We start from the raw sequence: 20,862 nt of genomic DNA, 5'->3' as shown, positions 1-20,862 counted from the left end.
CATCGTCTTGACCGTCAAATATTCATCTGACTGAAAGTAGAATGACAGTACAAACGAAACACATACAATATACGTAGAAAGGCAATTTCTCAGTTTTAGAAAACTTCGTTCACCTCTGGTCAACTTTGTTCACCACAGGTGAACTATGCCTGTGTCTAACACTGGGCCATGATATTTCAGGACTTAGCTCGCATCTTTTTATATGTAGCGGTACTGAAATGCTGGGTGGTTTCTTTTCAACAGGCAGATTTCCAGATGTCTGGAAGAGGTCTTCGCCGCAACTAATAACAGGATCTTGGACCGCGGCAGACATGGCGTTTCAGGGGGAACAAAACTTTAAGGTGAGTGCACACTACAAAGCAGACAAAAATGTCAGGCCATTTTAGCGGAACTTCAGTGCCGAACATAAGGAAGGCTGTTAGGCGGGTTTAATGCATATGGAGTTTTTTTAGTCGCTACGAGGCATTTCTTCGTGCAGAGTTGCCGGCATAACGTATATGGGATGTTATTTTTTTTTCATTTTTTTTGCCGCACCAAATCTTTAAAAATTTCCTATTGCAGCGAGCACAATTCCAACATTTGATCTGTAAAACTCGACTAAGCGGCGATTACTTCTACGAGAATTCGAAATACCCAATTCAATTATAAACACAATTGCGCCAAATAAATTTTCACTTATTTACTTTACGAATTTATGAACTTTCCTAGCTACGAATTCTAGCTAGTGAGCATGCAAGGCATAAGGACTTAGAACGAATCCTGAGGAAAGCACCAGTTTCCACATATCCGCCGGGAAACTTGTGGTAAATGTGCGCTGTTGTTCACCTTACTTTTTTTAAGAAAGCGCTATTTTATGCATCGAAGCGCAAAAGTAGCTAGAACGTCAATGCATTTGTTCGGACACATTGAAAATTATTATATCGAGACTGGTGTAGTCCTAGCTGAGAATTCTTGGCAAGTGGATATTCCTTGCATACTCACTAGCTACAATTGGTAGATCAAAATATGTGCCGTAAAGCAATTGATTACAAAATCCATTAGCGTAATTATGTTATTCACTCAATTAAGCATTTCAATTTCTCTAAGAAGTAATGCCTGCTTTATCGAGTATTTTGGATCAAAGATTAGAACTGTGCTATCTGCCACAGTCAATGTTTCACAATACAAGGAAAAACCATTGACATTACCCTTTGCGCAACCTGCAATTTCGCGTTTGGGTAGTTTCGTTATCTCGTAGTGCTGCTCTGGTTTTCTTGACTCGCGAATCTCGCAAAAACTGCAAGCAGCCGAGAATTCCAGGTCCAAGTGATGTCCCGAGATGCCTAAATGGTCTACCCTACTTGACCAAGAGAAGCTTCAACGGCTAATCCAACTTGGCTCCGTTTCTCCACGGCTGCGCGTTTAACTTTTGCCCAATTATTCGTAGTGCCGTATTTAGGGCGCCCGTTTTACTCACCAATGTCGCTGACGACGTAGGCAACGTCACCAATCACCGCTCGGGGGCGGGCGAGTTTAATTGCGCTGTAGGTACTCTGGCCCCTGAGTCGCAATTTTGTCTTGAACTAAGTGTTTTCTTTGCACAAAACAAGCGCTGTGAGGCTTCTATAATGCTATTTCAACGTTTCCCGTTCATTTATTATTTGAATTGAGTGTCTCATTAGGTGCTTCGTAGAAGCTTGACCGTAGAGGTTTTACACTGAAATGAAGATTTAGATGAGTGATAACGCAGGTTAGCTGGAAAGAACGCAGTGTTCAATAAGCTATATCAAAAAGTGGGGCGCAATGGCTATCAAAAATGATGCCTTTTTTGATCGACCAAGTTCATCCAAACTATTCAAAATTGCACCCACCCTTCAGACTATTTTCTTGTGTCGATACCTCACCAATTTCCACCCATCAAAAGGGTGTCTAGGTGAACTTGTTAAGTATATGAAAGGATGATTCTTTTTAATCACACCCTTTTCCGCAATGCAAGGTTTGCCGAAATGTACACTACGTTTTATTTTTGTCATCTATTTCTTTTATGATGTCTTTACCCTAGTCTTTTGGACGTCCGCCGAAGTAATCACGAAGTGTTTTCCAAGGCATTCAATATAAATAGGAAAACAAAAATAACTCGCCGTAGTGGCGTTGTGGCTAAGGCATTGAGCTGCTAAGCTCGAGGGCGCGGGATGAAATCCCGGCCGCGGCTGGCAGCATTTCGATGGGGCCAAAGTTCAACAGCAACCTAATTTTAACATGTTTTCATAAAAAAATACGCGAAGCAAAAAGAATTCGGCAGAAACACTTAAGACTGCTTACGCGTGGGAATGCTAAATCATTATATATTCCTTTGGTGAAAGGATTTCGATCGATGCTTTGGACATGCATTAAACTTCTGTCTACTGATTCGGTGTGTGTGTGTTGGCGCATACGCTGGCCACAGCATTGTGAGCCGCCGCTCATATAGACGCTTCAGAGTCCATCGCAGTAGAGAAAGCACCGATGTAATCCGAAAAGCAAGTGACGTGCGGAAGGCATCGCGCTCATTTTATACCCTCATGACGTGGCGCCACCTCCTCCCCATTGGCTGCACTGTCACGTGTCCAATGACGCACGTACTATTCTACACCTTTAGTAATCCAGATGACTGCGACGTGACGTGTGCACTAACGCATGCACTAGGTACACCTTTGGTCAGCCAGAACCATGGAGCCTACGCGGCGTCGGGGAAGCATGCTTCCCAAGGACACAGCCACGGGGTTCCCGTTAGGCTGATAAATGAACTAGGACCAAAGAGTAAGACAGCTCTATTGAAAGCAGTAGAAAAAAAGCATAAAATATAGGCGAATACCGTAGAGTTGGCAACAAATTAGAATTAATTTAATTTATAAAGGTAAGGGGGAAAAGGTAGAATTCACTTCGTTGACCATTACATCGGTAGTGTACAGGTTAGCAATGCTGGGGATAAAATTAAAACTGCGAGCATGGGCAGAACATAATGACATATTTGGAGAACTTCAGGATGGCTTCAGAATCGGTAGACGTCTGGATGATAACTTATTGGTTTTTGCTCAGTGTGTTGAAATAACCAGAAAGGAGAGGAGACCGTTTTATGGGGCTTTTTTACACATTACGGTAGCGTATGACAACGTAGACTGCAACATTTTGTGGGGTATTCTGGGAGGGGAAGGCTTAGGCAATTATTATGTAGAGCTTTTGAGGGAGACTTTCATAGAAAATGCCGTTGGCGTTAAACGGAAGGGATGAGGGAGCGAGGAGAAAATTAATATCACAAAGGGACTGAGACAGGGGTGCTATTTATGCCCGCTGATATTTACGATGTAAATGGTAATGATGGAAACGATGCTAGAAGGAACCAATATCAGGTTTAATCTCTAATACAGACAGGCGGGCTCAATAGTAGATCAGCAGCCTCCAGGTTTGTTTTTGCGGACGACATTGTGTTGCTTGCTAAGAAGCAAAGTGATGTACAATGCCTGGCTAATACCTGTGGGCAGCATTGTGAGAATTTAGGATTGAAAGTTATAGTTTAAGAATCAGGTTTTGTGATACTCAATGAAAACAGCAAACAGACAGTGTCAATACAGGAACAAGAAATACCTTGGGTAAAAGCCTTGGTAAATACCTCGATGTATAAATAAACGAAGCCAATACATACATGGAAACACAAGAAAATATAATAACAGCACAGGGGAAGAGAAGTGTGGCCATAAGGAAACACAAAGCGCTATGGGGATACATAGGTACGAGGTGCTCTGGGGTTTGTGGAAAGTTGTACTGCTTCCGGGACTTAGAATTGGAAATGCGGTTGTTTGCTTGAAGTCTGCGATACAGTCAGGACTCGATGGTAACCAAAGGACAGTGGGACGCCTCTCATTGGGCGCTCACGGAAAGAATACAAATGAAGCTGTGCAGGGTGATATGGGCTGGACAAGTTGTGAAGTGACCGAAGCTCAGAGTAAAATTGATTTTGAAGAACGACTGAGGAATGTGAAAGAATGTAAATTGGTTGCGAGAGTGTCCCGATATTTTTACAGAGAAAACATTGACTCACAGTGGAGGAAAAAAATTACGAAGCTTACCAGCAAGTATGCGACTGGTATAGCAAGCAACATGGCAAGAAAGAACATCAAATGCAAAGTCAAAGAGGCTGAGACAATCTCCTGGGTGGCGGCAATGGAAAAGAAACCTGCTATGAGTTACTACCTAAGAAACAAAAAATCTTAATCAAAAAAGAAACAATTATAGATAACACAAAGGGAAGCTCATTACTTTTGGAAGCGAGATCAGGATGCCTTAGACCGCGTAGTTTGAAAGCCCGGTACACCAAGGAAGAAGAAGCATGTGCTTGCTGTGGTAAAGCTAGGGAAACGATGGAACATGTTTTATTGAAATGTGAAGATATCTTCGCAGCTCTCGGTTTAGGCTCCTCTGGCCTCCTTGAATGTCCTTGGGTTCATGGATATCAGGGGGAAAGTAAACATGTCTGCAATATAGATTAGTAAGAGGCGATTGAAGGTTTCATGGCAGAAAAGTAGGGAGACCACAAACAAGGAGGCGTACAAAAACAAAGTTCCCAGTAGTGGTTCAGAAAATTTGATGCTGGAAATTCTTTGCGTGCTTTTTTTTTGAAGAAAATAGGTAGGACATTAATTAAAATAGCAACATGAGCTTGGTAGCGCAACCCACCACCCCGCTTCGAAGGGGACGCTCATAGCATCCATTCATCGATTAATCGTCTCCCACCCGGGAGTTCCCGGTTCGATTCCCCCCCGGACTGGAATGTACCAAATTTTCTTTTCAAAGCCATTATTTCACTTTGTGTACAGGAACCTCCCTGAGAAATTTGACGTCAATCTGAGTATTTTTGACCTCTTTTTACTATTTGCACCATCGGCCATATTTAGTTGCATCGCTCAGTCATGCTGCCGATGGCGACGCCGTATTTTAGCGTAATGGGGAATTTAATCTTTTAGCATTCAAAAAAGAAGCTGCCCAGCCTGGACTCAAGCTGTGGCCATACAGGTAGCCAGTTGGAAGTGTTATTTCTCGTACCACTTCGGAGACGCAAACACTGGGAATAATAAAGCACCTTAAGACTTCAGTAGGGCCACTAGCTGCTCTGATAGACTGACCCCACGCTCATCAGCTCTCTAGTTTATGTATAAATCAGCACCAAGGTGAAATAATTTAAGCGAAGCTAGCGGTAAGATGTGAAGGCAAGCAGCACAGAAGAGGACAAATTCCGTCCAGTTGCGTCATTCCACTTTACGAACGGGACGAGCCACTTCGCTATAAAGGCCGTGTTCTTATCGGTAGTAGATTGCTACGCATTTCCTTGCGAATGTTTATTCCAGCCGATATTGTATGAAACAATGCTATATTTACTGTGCATAATATTGTGCAGGCCCCGACACTACACCAGAAAGAACCTGCGTCTCTACAACTATGATTGGCTGACGCGATATGATTCGTTAACGATTGGCAGCTGATCTATAAAGGAATACAGAGCAGGAACAACTTAAACGAAGCCAGCGGTAAAAATTGAATGGCAGGTAGGAAATAAAATAAAAAAATCTATGTATTGTTACTGCACCACTGCGAATGATATCTACATGAAGTAGCAGCTTGACATGCATGCCCTCGTGAGACTATATGACGTGCTCGAGCAATGATTTGGCGCGAACCACAGGAAAATGAACAGTTATTGCTTTTTACTTGCTTGAAATGTTGAAGTGCTGGAGTGCCCTTAAATACTGCAAGGCGGGTGTCTCGCTGAAACTATCCTGTTATCACCTTCAAATTATTGAAAGGGCACACTTTGGGTGTTCTGCTAACGAATGCACCAAGTTACGAAATTTTCAGAAGAAAAAGGGTGCCAGACAGGTGTTTCGACATCTATTCCACCTTTAATGATAATAAAATCCTGAGTGTGTAGGCTTTGCCCACTCTCTAGCATGAAAACTTGGAACCAATTGCTTCCAGAGAAAGCTATGAATTTCATGCCAAGTACTGATTCTTTCGGCCCATTAACGAAATGTGAGCTGCGATGAAACTTATACTGGAGTCGGTTGATTCCGCATTGGCAAAGATTAATCTGAAAGGGACTGAGAGAGTGCGACAAAAAAATCGGGAGAAACTTAAGAGGTCAGCTAGAATATTTTAAAGGCTCGTTACATAGTCATAGAGGGGCAACGGAGTGACATAACAGAAATTATACATACAGTGTGTTTCAGCGAGCACTTTCGAAAACTCTTAAAGGTTGCCTGTGGCATGTAGCGCAATTCTAGTTCATTAGCTTGTCTACTCAAAGAGTCGGACATTAGTTGCACAAGAAATAGAAATGCATAATGGAATAATTAACAATAATTCACTAATTAAGTTTCTAACTAATTAGGTGATGGCCCATATTGCAATTTACAAATTGTAGCCGGGAAGTTCGCAAGGCTAATCCACTTGGAACAAATTGTCGGGATGACACCAGTTACGAGATAATAATTGCCGAACTTTGCGCAGAAATGTGTTGGCGTTTGAGTTAATTTCTTAACAAAACTTCGTTTTATGCATTGAAGCACAAAAGTAACTGCAACGCGAATGCATTTCTGCGTTAAGTTCGGCAATTAATAATTCGAAACTAGTGTCATCCCGAGAATTCGTGCCAGCGTGTCATATGCATGAAGCCACACGTGACAAAGAGTAGGTGGCAGTTCTAACACTCTGGTAAATGACGTTGCAAAGAAAAGCCGGATTACAAATGATTTCGCACGAAAATAGAAAAGTGATTTATTTTAAAGCAAGGAAACCTGACCGATAAATAAGACACACGAAAACAAAACACAAACTACAAACTTTTTACTACTGTACCCGAGAACCAGCCTAAATATCAAACGATAATGGAGCTGAATAATTATTCAAAGTGGCCTCGGCATCACGTTGTTGAAGGCTTTTGCTTAGAACTCAACCTTGAAGACACCTGATTATTGATAAAACTGTCGGCGTAAGGGCATGCTACTTGCTTGAACGATGGATCTTGGTTTCTCTCCCAGGCTGTTATGCTGCGACTCACCTGAAAAACAACAGGGGTGCTTTATTTTAAATATGGCAGCAGCATTGTTATACCGAGCTCATTGAGGCACTTTAGCACAAGATTTATTTTAGGAGTGGTCAACAAAGCCATGCAGTGTGTGCGTATCTGAATATCATGTGTAAAGCCACTTGCAATTAATTTTTACTATTCAGCTAGACGGCAATTTGTTTTGAGGTCACTGCAGAATTAAAGTACTTGGCCAGTCAGTAGCACCATATACACTTTGACACAAACAGCGCTCGCCATGCGACAAAATGTACACGCACCCCTACACACACACGCACACAGCACGTACTCAACACACACACACATGCACACACACATACATACGCACGCGCACATGCACACACACAACAAAGACACTGCTCCGTGTTGCTGGTCGCTCTTTGTTAAAAAAATGTTAAAGTCTATACAGAACATTGCACCGAGAAGCCTCATTTTATTTTTGCCAGTATGCACTATGCTAGATGATGTGTGAACCTCCGGTTAATTGAGGCGTCTGCGGTTTACATGTTTAAATACTGTTAAGCATACAAAAAACATGTTCGCAATGACTATTACCTCATTTTAAAGGAGCCAATGCTTAATGAAGACAAAGAAAGCAAAATATCTAGTGTGGCGCTCTACCCGTCCTGCTGCAGGTGTATAACTAGCTTCCTACAACTTGTACGTGGTTGTATTGATGCTTTTGTTTTGATGCCTGCCACCCATTCATGACAATATTAAGAAACTATGTATCCAACAATGATCGAAACATTTTTGAACCATGCAGACAGTTAGAATGTGATATTAACAACGAATATCAGCATTCTCTCATGATTTCCTTTCTTATAACTCTTCTAAACAATCTTACTGTTCACCTTACGTAACATGATAAATTGTTCCAGATGCACGTGACTTCATATCCAGAATGAATATTTTGAGTAATTGCTTCCGACTGAATCTTGAAAAAAGGAAAATTTAGGAATGATTACGATACTCCCTAATGCGAAATTTATTGACTGGCAATATTATATATTGGCTGACGTGGACAATCTGTCTCGTGCGGCACGTTGCAAACGCAGTGAAGTGTGGCATGACTGCCTCGCTAATCGGGACATCGCGAGAGGCTGCGCGTGGGTGACGCGTGGGCGCAATTCACAGCAGCCGCCGCGGACAGACCTCTATGCCCATGCAGCGCTTTTATTTCATATATGGTATCGCTGGCGTCATTGGTGAACAGACTACGCACTACTGCGGAGCCATCTCGTAGCCATCGTGGCCGCAGAGCCCATCTTGCGCCGCGGCCCTACGCTTTTCTTGATTCTCACGCTTTCGCCATATCCTCCTCCTCCAATGTCCTCATCCCACTCTCTTCGCTATCGCCTCTTTGAACCCTCGCTGCGCTCCGCGTTTGCTATTTCATCCTTCGCTGTGTTCGTTCGCTTGGTTACGAGGGACGCCGACACCGGTGGCTGACGCCCGCCGTGGGAACGGGCGCCTTAGGGCTGTGCTCTAAAATGAAGGTGGAATATGTTTGTACAAGCGGTCTTTGGAGAATGCTCATCGCTCTACGCGTCCGCGAAGTAAGCTTTCAACTCGTCCACGGACAGAGTTTGTCAGGTTTCATTACCCACCATGTGACGCCATTGAAAAATAGAGCTTTAGTTCCTTTCGATGATCCTATATCAAGTGCTCGGTGCTCATCACGCAATGTCTTCTACACGCGCAAAAAGAAGAAAGCGGGAAAAAAAAACAAGTGCAAAAATATTGTATAGCATCGATTTCTATATGGCTGTTAATGACCTAAAGCCGAATAAAACTACCAGGTGAGTACTCATTACCACAAACATTTTTACACGCAGATCAAGTTCAGATGCAGCATAACAGGAGACGATTACCGCCACTCCCTCTGTGCCATCGACGCTATTCAGCTTCGAAGCTGCAATAGTAACAGAGGTAAGTTCTGCTACACACTGCCCCCCCCCCCCCCCCCAATAATGTATAAAAGGTGTCTCAGCTAACAGGAGGCAAGTTTCTCTTACAGAAGTTAGACCCACTGTGCGCATCTAAAGAGCTGCACTCTGAAAGCAGCCACCTGAAGAATTCTCGAGCACTCTATATTTGCCTGATTTCATTTACTAGCACTCATTAAAAACCAACTTTTTGGATGATGAACACTATGATCAACATGCAAACAGCGAGTCCTTAGAGCATATGTGAAGACAGGGCCTTTGCTTCATTTGTTAGAAGGACGTTATCTTCTGCGTAGCTCTCCTTTTCCATTTAAAGGAACACCCGCAGAACATTATTGAAAAACACAAACAAAACGAGTAGCAGCACGAACAACGGGACATGCCGATTGGACAGCGTCTCATCTGTCCCAGTGTGCACATCTTGTTCTTTGCGCTTCTACTCGATTTTTTTAGACATTAACCGACCAGCCCAAGTTAGCCAATTACTACATTAATAAAAACAAGGCGACCACAATATTGCGCCTGCCTTGCATCATTTACGCGATTCATCTTTCATGGTAAATAAAAAAATTTAAGTGTAACCTTAATTGGATAAGTAAAGCTGTGTTCTTTGTATTAGACAAAATGATTTATTGTTTGATATGTAAAAAAAATTAAAGGGAGGTAAGCAGATTCCTGTAGTCGCAAAAAATAAACTAGCATTTAAAGGGCAAAAATACCCTTGAAATTCGGCTTCATCGTACTGTGCTCATTGGAAAAAAGAAATGTGAACGTTCACCCAACAAGGATAATTTCTGTCGAGCTATTTTGTACTAAGGAGCACAAATGTTCCACGAGCATATTTCGTCTCCCGTTTTATCCCATTCGATGAGCACTGATTTGACTGTAGCGGCGCTGTTGATTGTCGTTTCAGTAGCGTTGCATGTATAGGCTTCCTATCGTCTGCTTGCTAACGCCACATGGTCGTTAGGACTATATTCAGGAGAACAGTTCAACAGCAGATTCCGTCCACGTACGAGCGCAGCGGAGCTGAGTTTCAGCTAATCCTCTACACGCAGCTATATACTATTTTACGAGAGCGTTTGAATGCTATCTTTTTGATCTAGTAACGCTGCTTACTATATCTGTAACAACAGTACGATGTTCTACATTCAATTTACGTACACGAAAATGGTTGTAGAGATCTGTCTTGCGTTGCGACCTTGTTAATTTGACGTCACAAGAAAACTAGAAATTGTTCGTGTAACAGCCTAAGATGGCGGTGCCCAAGAACCATAAATAAAATCGTCTGTAGGCACAGTACGAATGCTACAGCTGCGCAAAAGGACGTGGACGAAGGACACACAAACAGGCCTTGTCTTTCGACTTTCGGTCATTGCTGTCTATTTCGCTGCTGTACCATGTATACTGTCGAAGCCCAAGCGTACTGTACACAGCGATCGAAAAGCCATAGCCTGTGTACATGGCGACAGGTGCCATTTGCACAACTGGTGAGCAGTGGGTGATCGCTCGGCGTGTCATATGCAGTATGGGCATCGCAAACGATCTTGCTTTCACAGCATACCACAGTGCATTAGTTCGGTGACCCCAGGACTCACCGGTGGGGCAAAAAGTACCGGCCGCCAAGCGGGCCAATTATAGAGTTTTAATCGCTGAGCACTGTGCATCCTATAGCTACAGGTGCGCTTGTGCGCAGCCTGTTTGTGTGACACTGAGCCACGGTGCTCTCGTTCGCAAAGCCAATCGGCAATTCGGTCCATCGTGAAACCGCTGCTTGTCGTCGGCTGACGTCCGCGCTGAATGCGCGCCGCCGCCGCAGCAGAGATGAAGGATGCGCCTGGCTCGTAGCGCATACGGTCTCGGTGGGCGCAGATGCTGTCGAGCCAGTGCGAAAGCAGTGGCTACAAGAGAGTAATGCGGCCACCGCGTGAATATGTGATGCATGCCAATATGGTATCTGACGTATATGGCGCTCGCTAGAAAGTATAGAAACCACCCCAATGTCTTCTACGTAGACGCGGCCAGCACTGCAAGAAGCACCGCATTCGTCACCAGCATAGTCGACAATCACGGGACCGAAATAAATGCGTCCTCGGTTTCCAGAGTGAGCGCTGCAGAGGCAGAGGAACTAGCGATAGCGTTAGTCATCACGCATGCACACCGGGAGTCGCGAGAGGACCGCGCCAAGCAGTTCCATCCAGAGCCCATATCATTAACCTACACGCACATCCTACAACACTATATCGCCTTTCACGAAGAACACTACTCCCACCGCGTAATGCTCTGACGCCAGCGGAAGCGGTAATATGGCGAAAACTCCAAGCAAACACATATCCACATTTGAGTCTTTACCATGCCACACACCCTGCGCTGTATTCCTATAAATGTCCACACTGCAATCAATGTGGAACGCTTTACCACATGGTATAGCCTTGCGCAAACACACCACAGCTCACAGCCATAACACACCCCACCACACGGCGATGGGAGGCAGCGCTGTCCAGCTCCGACTCGACCGACCAGCTCAACCTGGTCAACCGAGCGAGAAGGGAAGCTAAGGCCGCTGGACTCCTGGACTGAGGGGACCACCCACTGCAGAGCGGAGGGGCTACCTACGCTCGCGTGCTATTTTGATTAACATTTATTCTCTCTGTCTCTCTCTCGCTCAGTAGCAACAAAAGAAGGACGGTTCGGTTATCATCGGATTGGAGCCATGAAGGAGAACTTTTGCGACTTTGAAAATGGCTGGTGCACTTGGAGCAACCGCGTGGCTTATCTCGACAATTCACCTTGGATACTCGGCGGCGGGACAACGAAGACAACACTGCCACGACCACTCCAAGACCACACCTTCGGAAACGCCACAGGTAACGTTGTTTTAAATGTAGATGCCGCTGCCAAAAAGATTGAATATCGCGGCCACAAAATTACACAAAGAGACAATGCCATGCTACACTTCGTACTCTTTAGAAAGTATTTCACTCTAGCCGACATTTTCCCCCGTAGGTCAGTTGCTAATCCACATGCTTTCGCTAGTAATCCGTGCGGATTGCTTACTGAAACTTCTCTTATACAGCAGAGACAAGCTGCTCATGCAAACGCCAGGAATGGTTGCTTAGCAACCTCCACCATAGCACGCTCGCTACACGTGCTGTATATCTCTGCTTGCGTTCATCAAACAGAAACAAGGACCTTTATGTAATATTCACACGCATGACTTGTTCTGTTTGTTTAGAACCAATGTTAATACCCGTTCAACGCTCTAATTATTGCTCTACGGTACTTAGTGAAGACAAAAGAAATGAGTGAAATTTTAAGAAACAAGACAAGGCTGTTAACGGTGTAATTTCACTGTGCTCTTTGCAGGCTTGACAAAGCTTTCTCTTGTAATTGTAACGCTCATATCTCGCTCTGCTATGAGTAAAACATCTAAAAAAGAATTCTCTGTGGGCGCAGCGTTTCGCGTTCATGATAAACATTTGTTTGACGCCTACTTCTCCTCTCCGACCAACGAAAACATCGGCACGTTTAGATTCTCCGTGGTAGCACACAGTTGTATGAAAAGTTGAAATGTACAAACCTATTCAGCAAAAATAATTTACTTTGCCGTTTTGCAAAACGACGGCCCTTTTCGCTCAGGCCACGACAGAACTCTACTGGTAAAGTGTTCAACATATCCTCAGCGAGGTAGGTGTAAGGTGCTACTGAATTAAAAGCCCTGTAATAGCGCCTTTGTTGCAGTGGTATACATTTTCGCAATCATAGCGCAATTTCGAGTTCAGCAATCCATGCATTGATTGAACTTTTTTGTTTGCTGGCAGCAGTTCTAGGATTTACCTGGATGATGTATCACTGAGAAAACACGGAAGTTAACTTTTGAAATAGTGACAAGTGGTGAGATCTCTTACTTTCTGCCGCATGAAAACCTACTGAAAGAGGAATGTTTCAGCATAACATACCTTCTAGCATACAATAGAGCCTACCTGCTACTCCTGAGTGAGCCGGAAAGATAGGACGATCGCTGTGCGAAAACTATTAACGTTAAGCTTTCAGAACCTTGCTGAAATTGCCCCCGGTTCATGTCACCAAGTTTTTACTATTAACTAAAGTACAAGCCAAGTGGCTTACTTATAACCCGTAGACCAAGTGGTAAGTGTAGTGAAGTACTCGTTCTTTCTGTAATTTCTAGGTGGTGCATTGGCCTGCAAAACACACTTAAATACACAGGCTTTACATTAAGAGAGTGGCGCTGCACTAAAGAACCCACGCAGCTAGAAGTGCTGGTATGAGACACATTTTACGCGTTGGTGAATTTACCACCGGTAAACGGGCGTTGGGAAAGTAATAGTAGGCTGTCGGAGAGAAAAACGCCACGTGAGAAAGGGCCTCTTCACGACAACTAGCAGCGCAGCATCTCCGTGTCACTGGCGCGAACCTTGGTAACCTTATAGGTAAACTTATCCCCGGGTAAACCACTTGGAGGTAGCCGCCCCTGGTTCTTCGATAAAACCAGTGACTAGTCGCTGTATGAGATCGGAAACACCTAACGTAACGCTTTTACACAGATGTTTCGAGCATATTATAGTCACGAGTGTGAATGTGAGTGTGAGGTTAAGTGTGAATGGTATTTATAAAAGCGGAATGACGTTTTGCAAAATTTTCTCACTACAGATGTCCTTCATGGTCGTCAGAGCCGTAGTCTGAACGCACGAATTTCATAAGCTCTTCGATAAAACCAGTGACTAGCTGCTGTATGAGATCGGAAACGCTTATCGTAACGCTTTTACCTAGATGCTTCAAGCATATTAGAGTTACGACAGTTAAGTGTCAATGTTAATTCTGAAAGCGCAAATACGTTATGCAAAATTTTCTCGCTATAGAAGTCCTTCAACGTCATCAGCGTCATAGTCAGAAGGCACAAATTTCATAAGGAATATTGACCACAGCTCACAACGCGAGTTTTCCCTTTCTTGTATTGCAGGATCCTATTTGTTCTTTAGCAACTTCGAGCAGAACCAAGGAAATAAGGCGCAACTCATCGGCGAGATCCTCACCTGGAGCTTGAAGATGACGCAATGCGTAGACTTTTGGTACATCATCTCTGAAGATCCGGAGATGAACATTCAGGTACACTATCATGCAAGTTAGTATTTTAGGGGTGAAGCTCCTTAGGGTCGAACCTTGTCCCTCGTCGCGCCGTCGTAGCCACGCTAGTACTCGACGCTCCCGCTAGAGGCGCAGCTGTGCTCTCTTTCTCTTTCTCTCTCGTTCCCGACGCGCGCGCTCTGTCTCTCTCGTCCGTAGCTAGGGGCTCTGCGGTGCTCAAGGGCGTTCTTTCCCGACGCGCGCTCTCTTTCTCTCTCGTCCGTAGCTCTGGTTTACCCTAATGATCCCCCGGTGCTTCGCCCACTCATCATAATTCACGTCCTGGATATGCGGTGATTTTTTTTCTTTTCTCGCTTGGTTTGCCACGCGGCATAGCATAATAATGGGGTTAAATATAAGCATGCAGGCCCGTTTTATAGAGATATTGCAACAACGATTTATAAAATGCGTTGTTTATAATCCATCTATCATAGTCTTCCACTTGATCACTCTTCAATTTCACGCCTTTCAGAACACTTCCTCGAATTGTCTTTGTCCCAGGACACGTACAAAGTCGATGGTGGACATCCGCTGTACACACTTGCTGTTTTTTTTTAGCGCGCAACATAAGAACGAAAGAACACACTGTTCGCAGAAACGTTTTGTTCAGCACTCCGTGAAGTACTCATCGTTCTTCACGACTCGTAATTTAGCCTCGCATTGTCAGTCGTTGCTAAGCAACATAAACGGAAAAGCATCAAATAGAAAAATAACAATGTACCTTACGGATGCATTCAATGTGTGGTATGTTACTGCTCTTAGCAGTTATGAGATCAGAATTGGACTTTCTTTTAATAATACGGTAACACGTCAGCAGCGAAAAATAAATCAAATAGATGCTGTCGCCTTCAGTTGGGTTTGAACCCAGAATCAAACGGCAGCAATATAAGCACTCAACGCAAAATACAAGAGGTGAATAATAAGAAAGCATTACAACTGCATTAGATGGTGCGTGAAAAAACGACAACTAAATGGTGCGTTATAACTCCCACCTTCTTGTTGACAAGAACCTGTCGACGGGTCGCAATAAGCGTACAATAGAAAATCGCAAAGCCATCATTTAGTGATTGCCATTAGGGAAAGCACGGAAACAAGGCCTTTACCACGGACAGAAGGGGGAGGGGGGGGGGTTGGTGCACCGTGAATCCCACGGAGAGAAACGTGTCGCGCTAAAGCATGCGCAGCCAATTTATTAATGCAATTAAAGAGTGAAATGAGTTCCAGAAACCCATTGCGGCGCTCGCTGAACGAAAACAGCCGCTTGCCGATTACAGCGCGGCAAGACATCCTCAGCGACGCGATAGAAGACCGGCCGTCAGATGTGGGCAATGAACAACACTTAGCAGGCCAGGCCCTATGTACATTTCTCGCAAACATTTTTAAAAGTGCAGCAACCACTCAGACCGATTATCAATGTGAGCGACTATCACGAACAAAAGAACAAACGAACGAAGTTGGTTGGTGGTCGGTGGTGGGATTCGACAAAGAAAACGTTCTGACAGGTCAAAGGTCTTTTTTGTCGAGTGCCACCATCGACCACCAACCAACTACGAAAATTACCGAGAAAGGCAAATAATTATGTTCCCTTTGAAAACGCCCTGCGCGTCTAGACAGTTCGCGACGCACAGGCGGCCAGGCGGGACGTTACTTCGATAGACTGCTGCCTCTCACGAGCACTCTTGTCGGTGCGGTGAACCCTATGCCCGGTTCCACGGTGGTTTGCTGCGGCGCCTGTGTCAAGTATCTTTTCCGTACCGGTACCGGTGCTTTCAGAGCACCGACTGCACGCTACCGACAGCAGGATGCACTGCAGCATAGCCTTACTGTCCGTGATGACGTCCACTCTGAGTACGACGAGTCCCTCCAAGCGCACGCTCGCTCGGCGTTTATCAATGCTAGCGTCGCGGTCACACTTATGCTAAGCTGCACCTGAATTTAAGTGCGTAATAGACCTGTAAAACTCTGTAAACGAGCGTCCCGAAGACTGTTAGCCAACCAAGTGGCCTTCGAGATTCCCTACGCCGGGGTTTGTATAGGAAGGTTAAGTGACCAACCCAGACCTTTCATGTACCCGAAGATACATATGCTGTGGGCTTTCGTTCGAGCTGAAACCCTAGGAGAAGAGCTAGGGCTTTCTTGCTTAGGCAACGAGATACCATGTCCAGAGTGGCATTGGAAGCGCATTTTATAAAGCCTAATGGTGAGAAATGTCTAAGCTGAGCTTTCTTAAAAGATTGTGAAATAGCCCTTCTGGATCACGGGTGATGGTTGCACGAGATGAGATGTTGCGATTTTACCTGACACAAGCGTTGCTCATACAATATATTTTTAGGCCTTTTGTATGCTATCCCACCATGTGGTGATGGTAAATTAAAAACTATTCTTATTGCAGTCTGGCCTTGAGAATGGGATAGCGACAACGAAAGACCGGAACAATAAGAAATTGCCTACAGTTTTTTCTTGAGTCCATATCATGCCCATTTAGCTTATAAGCACTTACTATGCGTCTAGAAACTTTTGTAGCGCCAATGAATGCCTATTCCTATGCATGCGCTTACAATATATTGCCGCGACGCTATTTGTGCCCAACCACGCTGACGACGAAGACGACGACCTCGAGCGTGGAAACGAGGTGTTAGAGAAGAAGAAGCTTGAACTGAGCGCTTGTCACTCATACTTGGAATGGACTTCTTGCGCGAGTACGGCGCCGTGGTTAACATACGGGATGGCGAGATAACTTTATCAAATAGTATAGACACGAGTCACGACGAAGAGCGCCAACGTACATCGTTACGTGTCGCCGACGACGACGTCCGCATACCACCACTATCATGCTGTCTTGTCTCGGTCAGTTGCGGAGAACAGTTTAACAAGGATGGTGTAGCCGAACAATTAACTGCAATTCTGTTCCACCAAGGTGATGCCATCGCTCGGGGTATCGTCAGCTTAATCGGTGGTCGCACAGAGGTACTGCTGACAAATTTTACCAATGTACGCCGGCCCATCAGTGAAGGCACCGCTGTGGCATACTTTGACGAAATTCACCACGTTCAATACTGCTTTGCTATAAAAGAGGAATCAACCACCGGTACGATGCCAAATGCACCCGTCGTCGACGTTGACCCAGGTTTGGCGCCGCAACAGAAACAAAGTCTCAGGGAACTGCTTGACCATTTTAAGGACTGCTTCTCTACAACGTCCCGAGTGCGTCAAACATCACTGACGAAAGCACCGCATTATTACGGAGGAAACAGCAATACCCATCCGGCAGCATCCGTATCGCGTGGCTGAGAAAGAGCCTGAAGCAATACAGCAGCAAGTCAAGAAAATGCTAGAAGATGATGTCATCCAGCCGTCAAAAAGCCCTTGCGCATCGCCCGTGGTACTCGTTAAGAAGAAGGATGGCAGCCTGCGCTTTTGTATCGATTATCGCAAGCTCAATCAGATTACGAAAGAAGATGTATATCCCTTACCACGCATCGACGATTCTCTCGACAGGCTACGGCATGCACGGTACTTCTCGTCGATGGAGTTAAAAAGTGGATACTGGCAAATAGAGGTCGATGAGCGGGATCACGAAAAGACTGCTTTTGTGACGCCTGATGGGCTCTATGAATTCAAAGTTCTCCCTTTTGGTTTGTGCTCCGCCCCAGCCACGTTTCAAAGACTAATGGATACCGTTCTCTCAGACCTTAAGTAGAAGACTTGCTTAGTGTACCTAGATGATGTGATTGTTTATTCTGCCACATTTGATGAACATCTCCGACAGCTGCGGTTAGTTCTTCAAGCCATACGGTCCGCTGGGCTTACTTTAAAACCTTAAAAGTGTCACGGAAAAGTGTCACGCCGAAGAAGCAAGGCAGCGCGCACGCGTTCGCATAACTAGCCAGCAAGACCAAGATGCCCGACGTTACAATCAACACCATTGATGCGTCGTCTACCTGCCCGGCCAAAGAGTCTGGGTTTGGACTCCAGTACAACGCCGGGGCCTCGCGGAAAAACTTCTACACCGATACTTCGGACCATACAAGGTTTTACGACGCCTTAGCGACGTCAACTATGAGGTCGTTCCTGACAGCCCATCCTGCTCGAGGCGCCGTCAGAACCTACCTGAGACTGTGCACGGGGTGCGCATGAAACCTAATTTTTCTGAATGACGTGGGCACTCTCAGGTTTGCTGATCACCGGGTGCAACCCGCCGAGCATCGGGACGATGCTCCTTCTGGAGGGGGGGCAAATGCCGCGACGCTATCTGTGCCCAACCACGCTGACGACGAAGACGACGACCTCGAGCGTGCAAACGAGGTGCTAGAGACGAAGAAGTTTGAACTGAGCGCTTGTCTTAATTGTCTCAATTAAATACCGCTCTTCGCTCTTGTCTCCAGTGAGCCGTGACAATATTTTCAGAGCCTGTAATGGCCTTTTTTCCATGTTTTGTCCTAGCCTTATTTTGTTTGTAATGTCATCACTCGCTGTAGAACTTGGATGAAGGCACGCATTACCACAGGCAATTTCGCGATGAAAAGGATGTTATTAACAGCTTTATAGGAAGATGGCATCGCTGTGGGAAGGACTCAAGTTGCGCTACGCGATGATGCACTTGAAGGTGACTTAGCGTATTTGTGCGCTCACTTCACATTTTTAGTCGACCTCAACGAGAAAATGAAATGCTCGGCCGTAACTCTGACACGGAACGTGGGGCTCATTTAAGACGTTCAGCAAGTCAATATCATTTATATTAATTAAAGAAATTAAATATTTACGGTCAGAGAATAATAAACTCAGTTTTTAACACAAGCATTACACCTCACTTGAAACATGGTTGTTCGCAGGCTGACAAAAGAATGCCGCAGAAAATGCTTCAAAAATTCAGCCACCATGTTAGTTCTTTTTTAAAGTTTAACTTTTAACGTCTCTAAGCAACTCACGGATTTTGAGAAATGTTCTCCTTGAGGCCTCTAGAATTACTTGGCCCACCAGGAGCTCGTTTAATATTCTTTCATAAAATATATCACAACCCTACACCTTACACTACCACAATAATAAAGACGTCAGATGCAACGTTTACACGCTTGGACCACTCTTTTAAAGTTCGCCGACCATTCGCCCGCACCGACCTACTTCGTTTTTCATTTCTGCATTTGGCAGTCCATGAGTGGAATCAGTTGCCCAGATCAGTAGCTGAAGAAGAAAATGCTGATAAATTTTCAGAAGCACTAAATCAATTCTTATCGCTTACCAAAAGCCATTGACACAACCACAAAGATGTTCGGTAGTTTTGACAAGTGCGAATGACATGTCTTTTAATTTTCATTACGGTGTTTGTCAGTTATTTTGTCATGATGTATCAAATAAATCATCCCACGCTTCAGTATCTGCATGTTGAAATTGCTGTATTGCTTTCTGTAAATATTTTTTTTCTCTTTTTCGTTTGCAAATTCCCACTTTAGTGGACTAATTGTCCATAAACTTATTTATGCAAGAACGTTCTGTAAATATCTTTTCTTTTTTTTCGTTTGCATATTCCCACCTTTGTGGACGAACTTTATGTATACTTCATTATGCAAGATCGTTTATACTAGTGTTATTAGCACCGTTATGTTCTTTGTTGTGTGCATGCAATTTTTAGTGTTAAAAATGTCTCCCCTCCTCCCTATATCATGCCCGATGGGCCTTTAGGGTAAATAAAAATGGAAAAATGGAAACGGAAATGAGTTCTTTATTGTACACCCAAAACACGGTGAACATGTGTTCCTGCATTCCACCCTGATAAGCATGCGGCCGGCGTGGCCGGGAATGAACTTGCTACCTCGGGCTCAGACTCGCAACACCGTAGCCACTGAACTGAAATGTAGGATTGAAATCAAGTCTACAGCAAATAACGAGGATTATTAGATAACCTACGAAATTCAACGAGTAAACTTTTAAGTTAACTGGCTCTGCGCTGAACGTCTTTTTTTTTTATGGAAGTGAAGTTGCTTTATGCTAGCTGTTGATGCAAGTTCATCGTAGAATGAGTTCCTTGCGCATTGCGGAGAACGAAATTGTAACACCAAGTAATTTCCTCGCGTGGTGTAAGGCACAATGTTTGGAAACTGGCGCTAACGGAAACATTTCTAATAAATCCACACAATTCGGTCACTGTTGCAAAACAAAGAGATCGTGCAACATGTGCTTTAAGGTGAATTATTAAGAATGTATGTGCACTTTCATATAAGCAAATCGTACACAGCAATCTGTCACACAATAACGAAATCCACCTTCGTGCAGTCTGACTGACGAGGATTTGCGCTACACGGGACAGAATATTAAGGAAAAGCCGGAGACCTAAAGGCCACATGCGTATTAGAGTAGCAAGCGTGTATAGTTGTGCACTTAGTGTCTGTCTTCATCCTACAGGTGCAAGCTATTGACAAGTCTGACAATTCAAAAAACGGCGTTCCTCTGTGGGCACAGAAAGGCGGAAGGTCTTTGACATGGCAGCAAGGTCGCATCGCAGTGCCTCATAAGAGCCGGGTGAGAACATTTATCTCATGAACGTGCGCCCGAACTAAAAGTGGCACCTCTATCAAGAGTCATTGAATTTTCGCCGCTACTTACGGGCGTTTGTTTGTTCCAACGACAAAAATATCCCCTTAAGTTGAAAATTATGAATAGATAATTGTGTGCATT

At 44.5% G+C, this 20,862-nt stretch overlaps 1 protein-coding gene across 2 annotated transcripts in view; it reads left to right on the top strand.

The window, feature by feature from the left end:
* Positions 1-20,862, top strand: part of LOC119450645 (MAM and LDL-receptor class A domain-containing protein 2-like) — a 137,871-nt gene that overhangs the window by 38,812 nt on the left and 78,197 nt on the right. The window contains exons 7-11 of one of the 2 annotated variants that reach the window (XM_049666102.1): positions 244-341; positions 8,935-9,028; positions 11,718-11,912; positions 14,027-14,172; positions 20,590-20,706. In XM_049666102.1, the coding sequence (XP_049522059.1) occupies positions 312-341; positions 8,935-9,028; positions 11,718-11,912; positions 14,027-14,172; positions 20,590-20,706 (582 nt within the window). In that variant the 5' untranslated portion in view covers positions 244-311. Of the gene's footprint in view, positions 1-243; positions 342-8,934; positions 9,029-11,714; positions 11,913-14,026; positions 14,173-20,589; positions 20,707-20,862 lie in introns of both variants that reach the window. The other variant, XM_037714159.2, reaches the window with a different exon arrangement.

The sequence above is a fragment of the Dermacentor silvarum genome, chromosome 4 (assembly GCF_013339745.2).
Source record: "Dermacentor silvarum isolate Dsil-2018 chromosome 4, BIME_Dsil_1.4, whole genome shotgun sequence".
NCBI classification, from domain to species: Eukaryota; Metazoa; Arthropoda; class Arachnida; order Ixodida; family Ixodidae; genus Dermacentor; species Dermacentor silvarum.
This window is presented reverse-complemented; position numbering and strand designations above follow the sequence as displayed.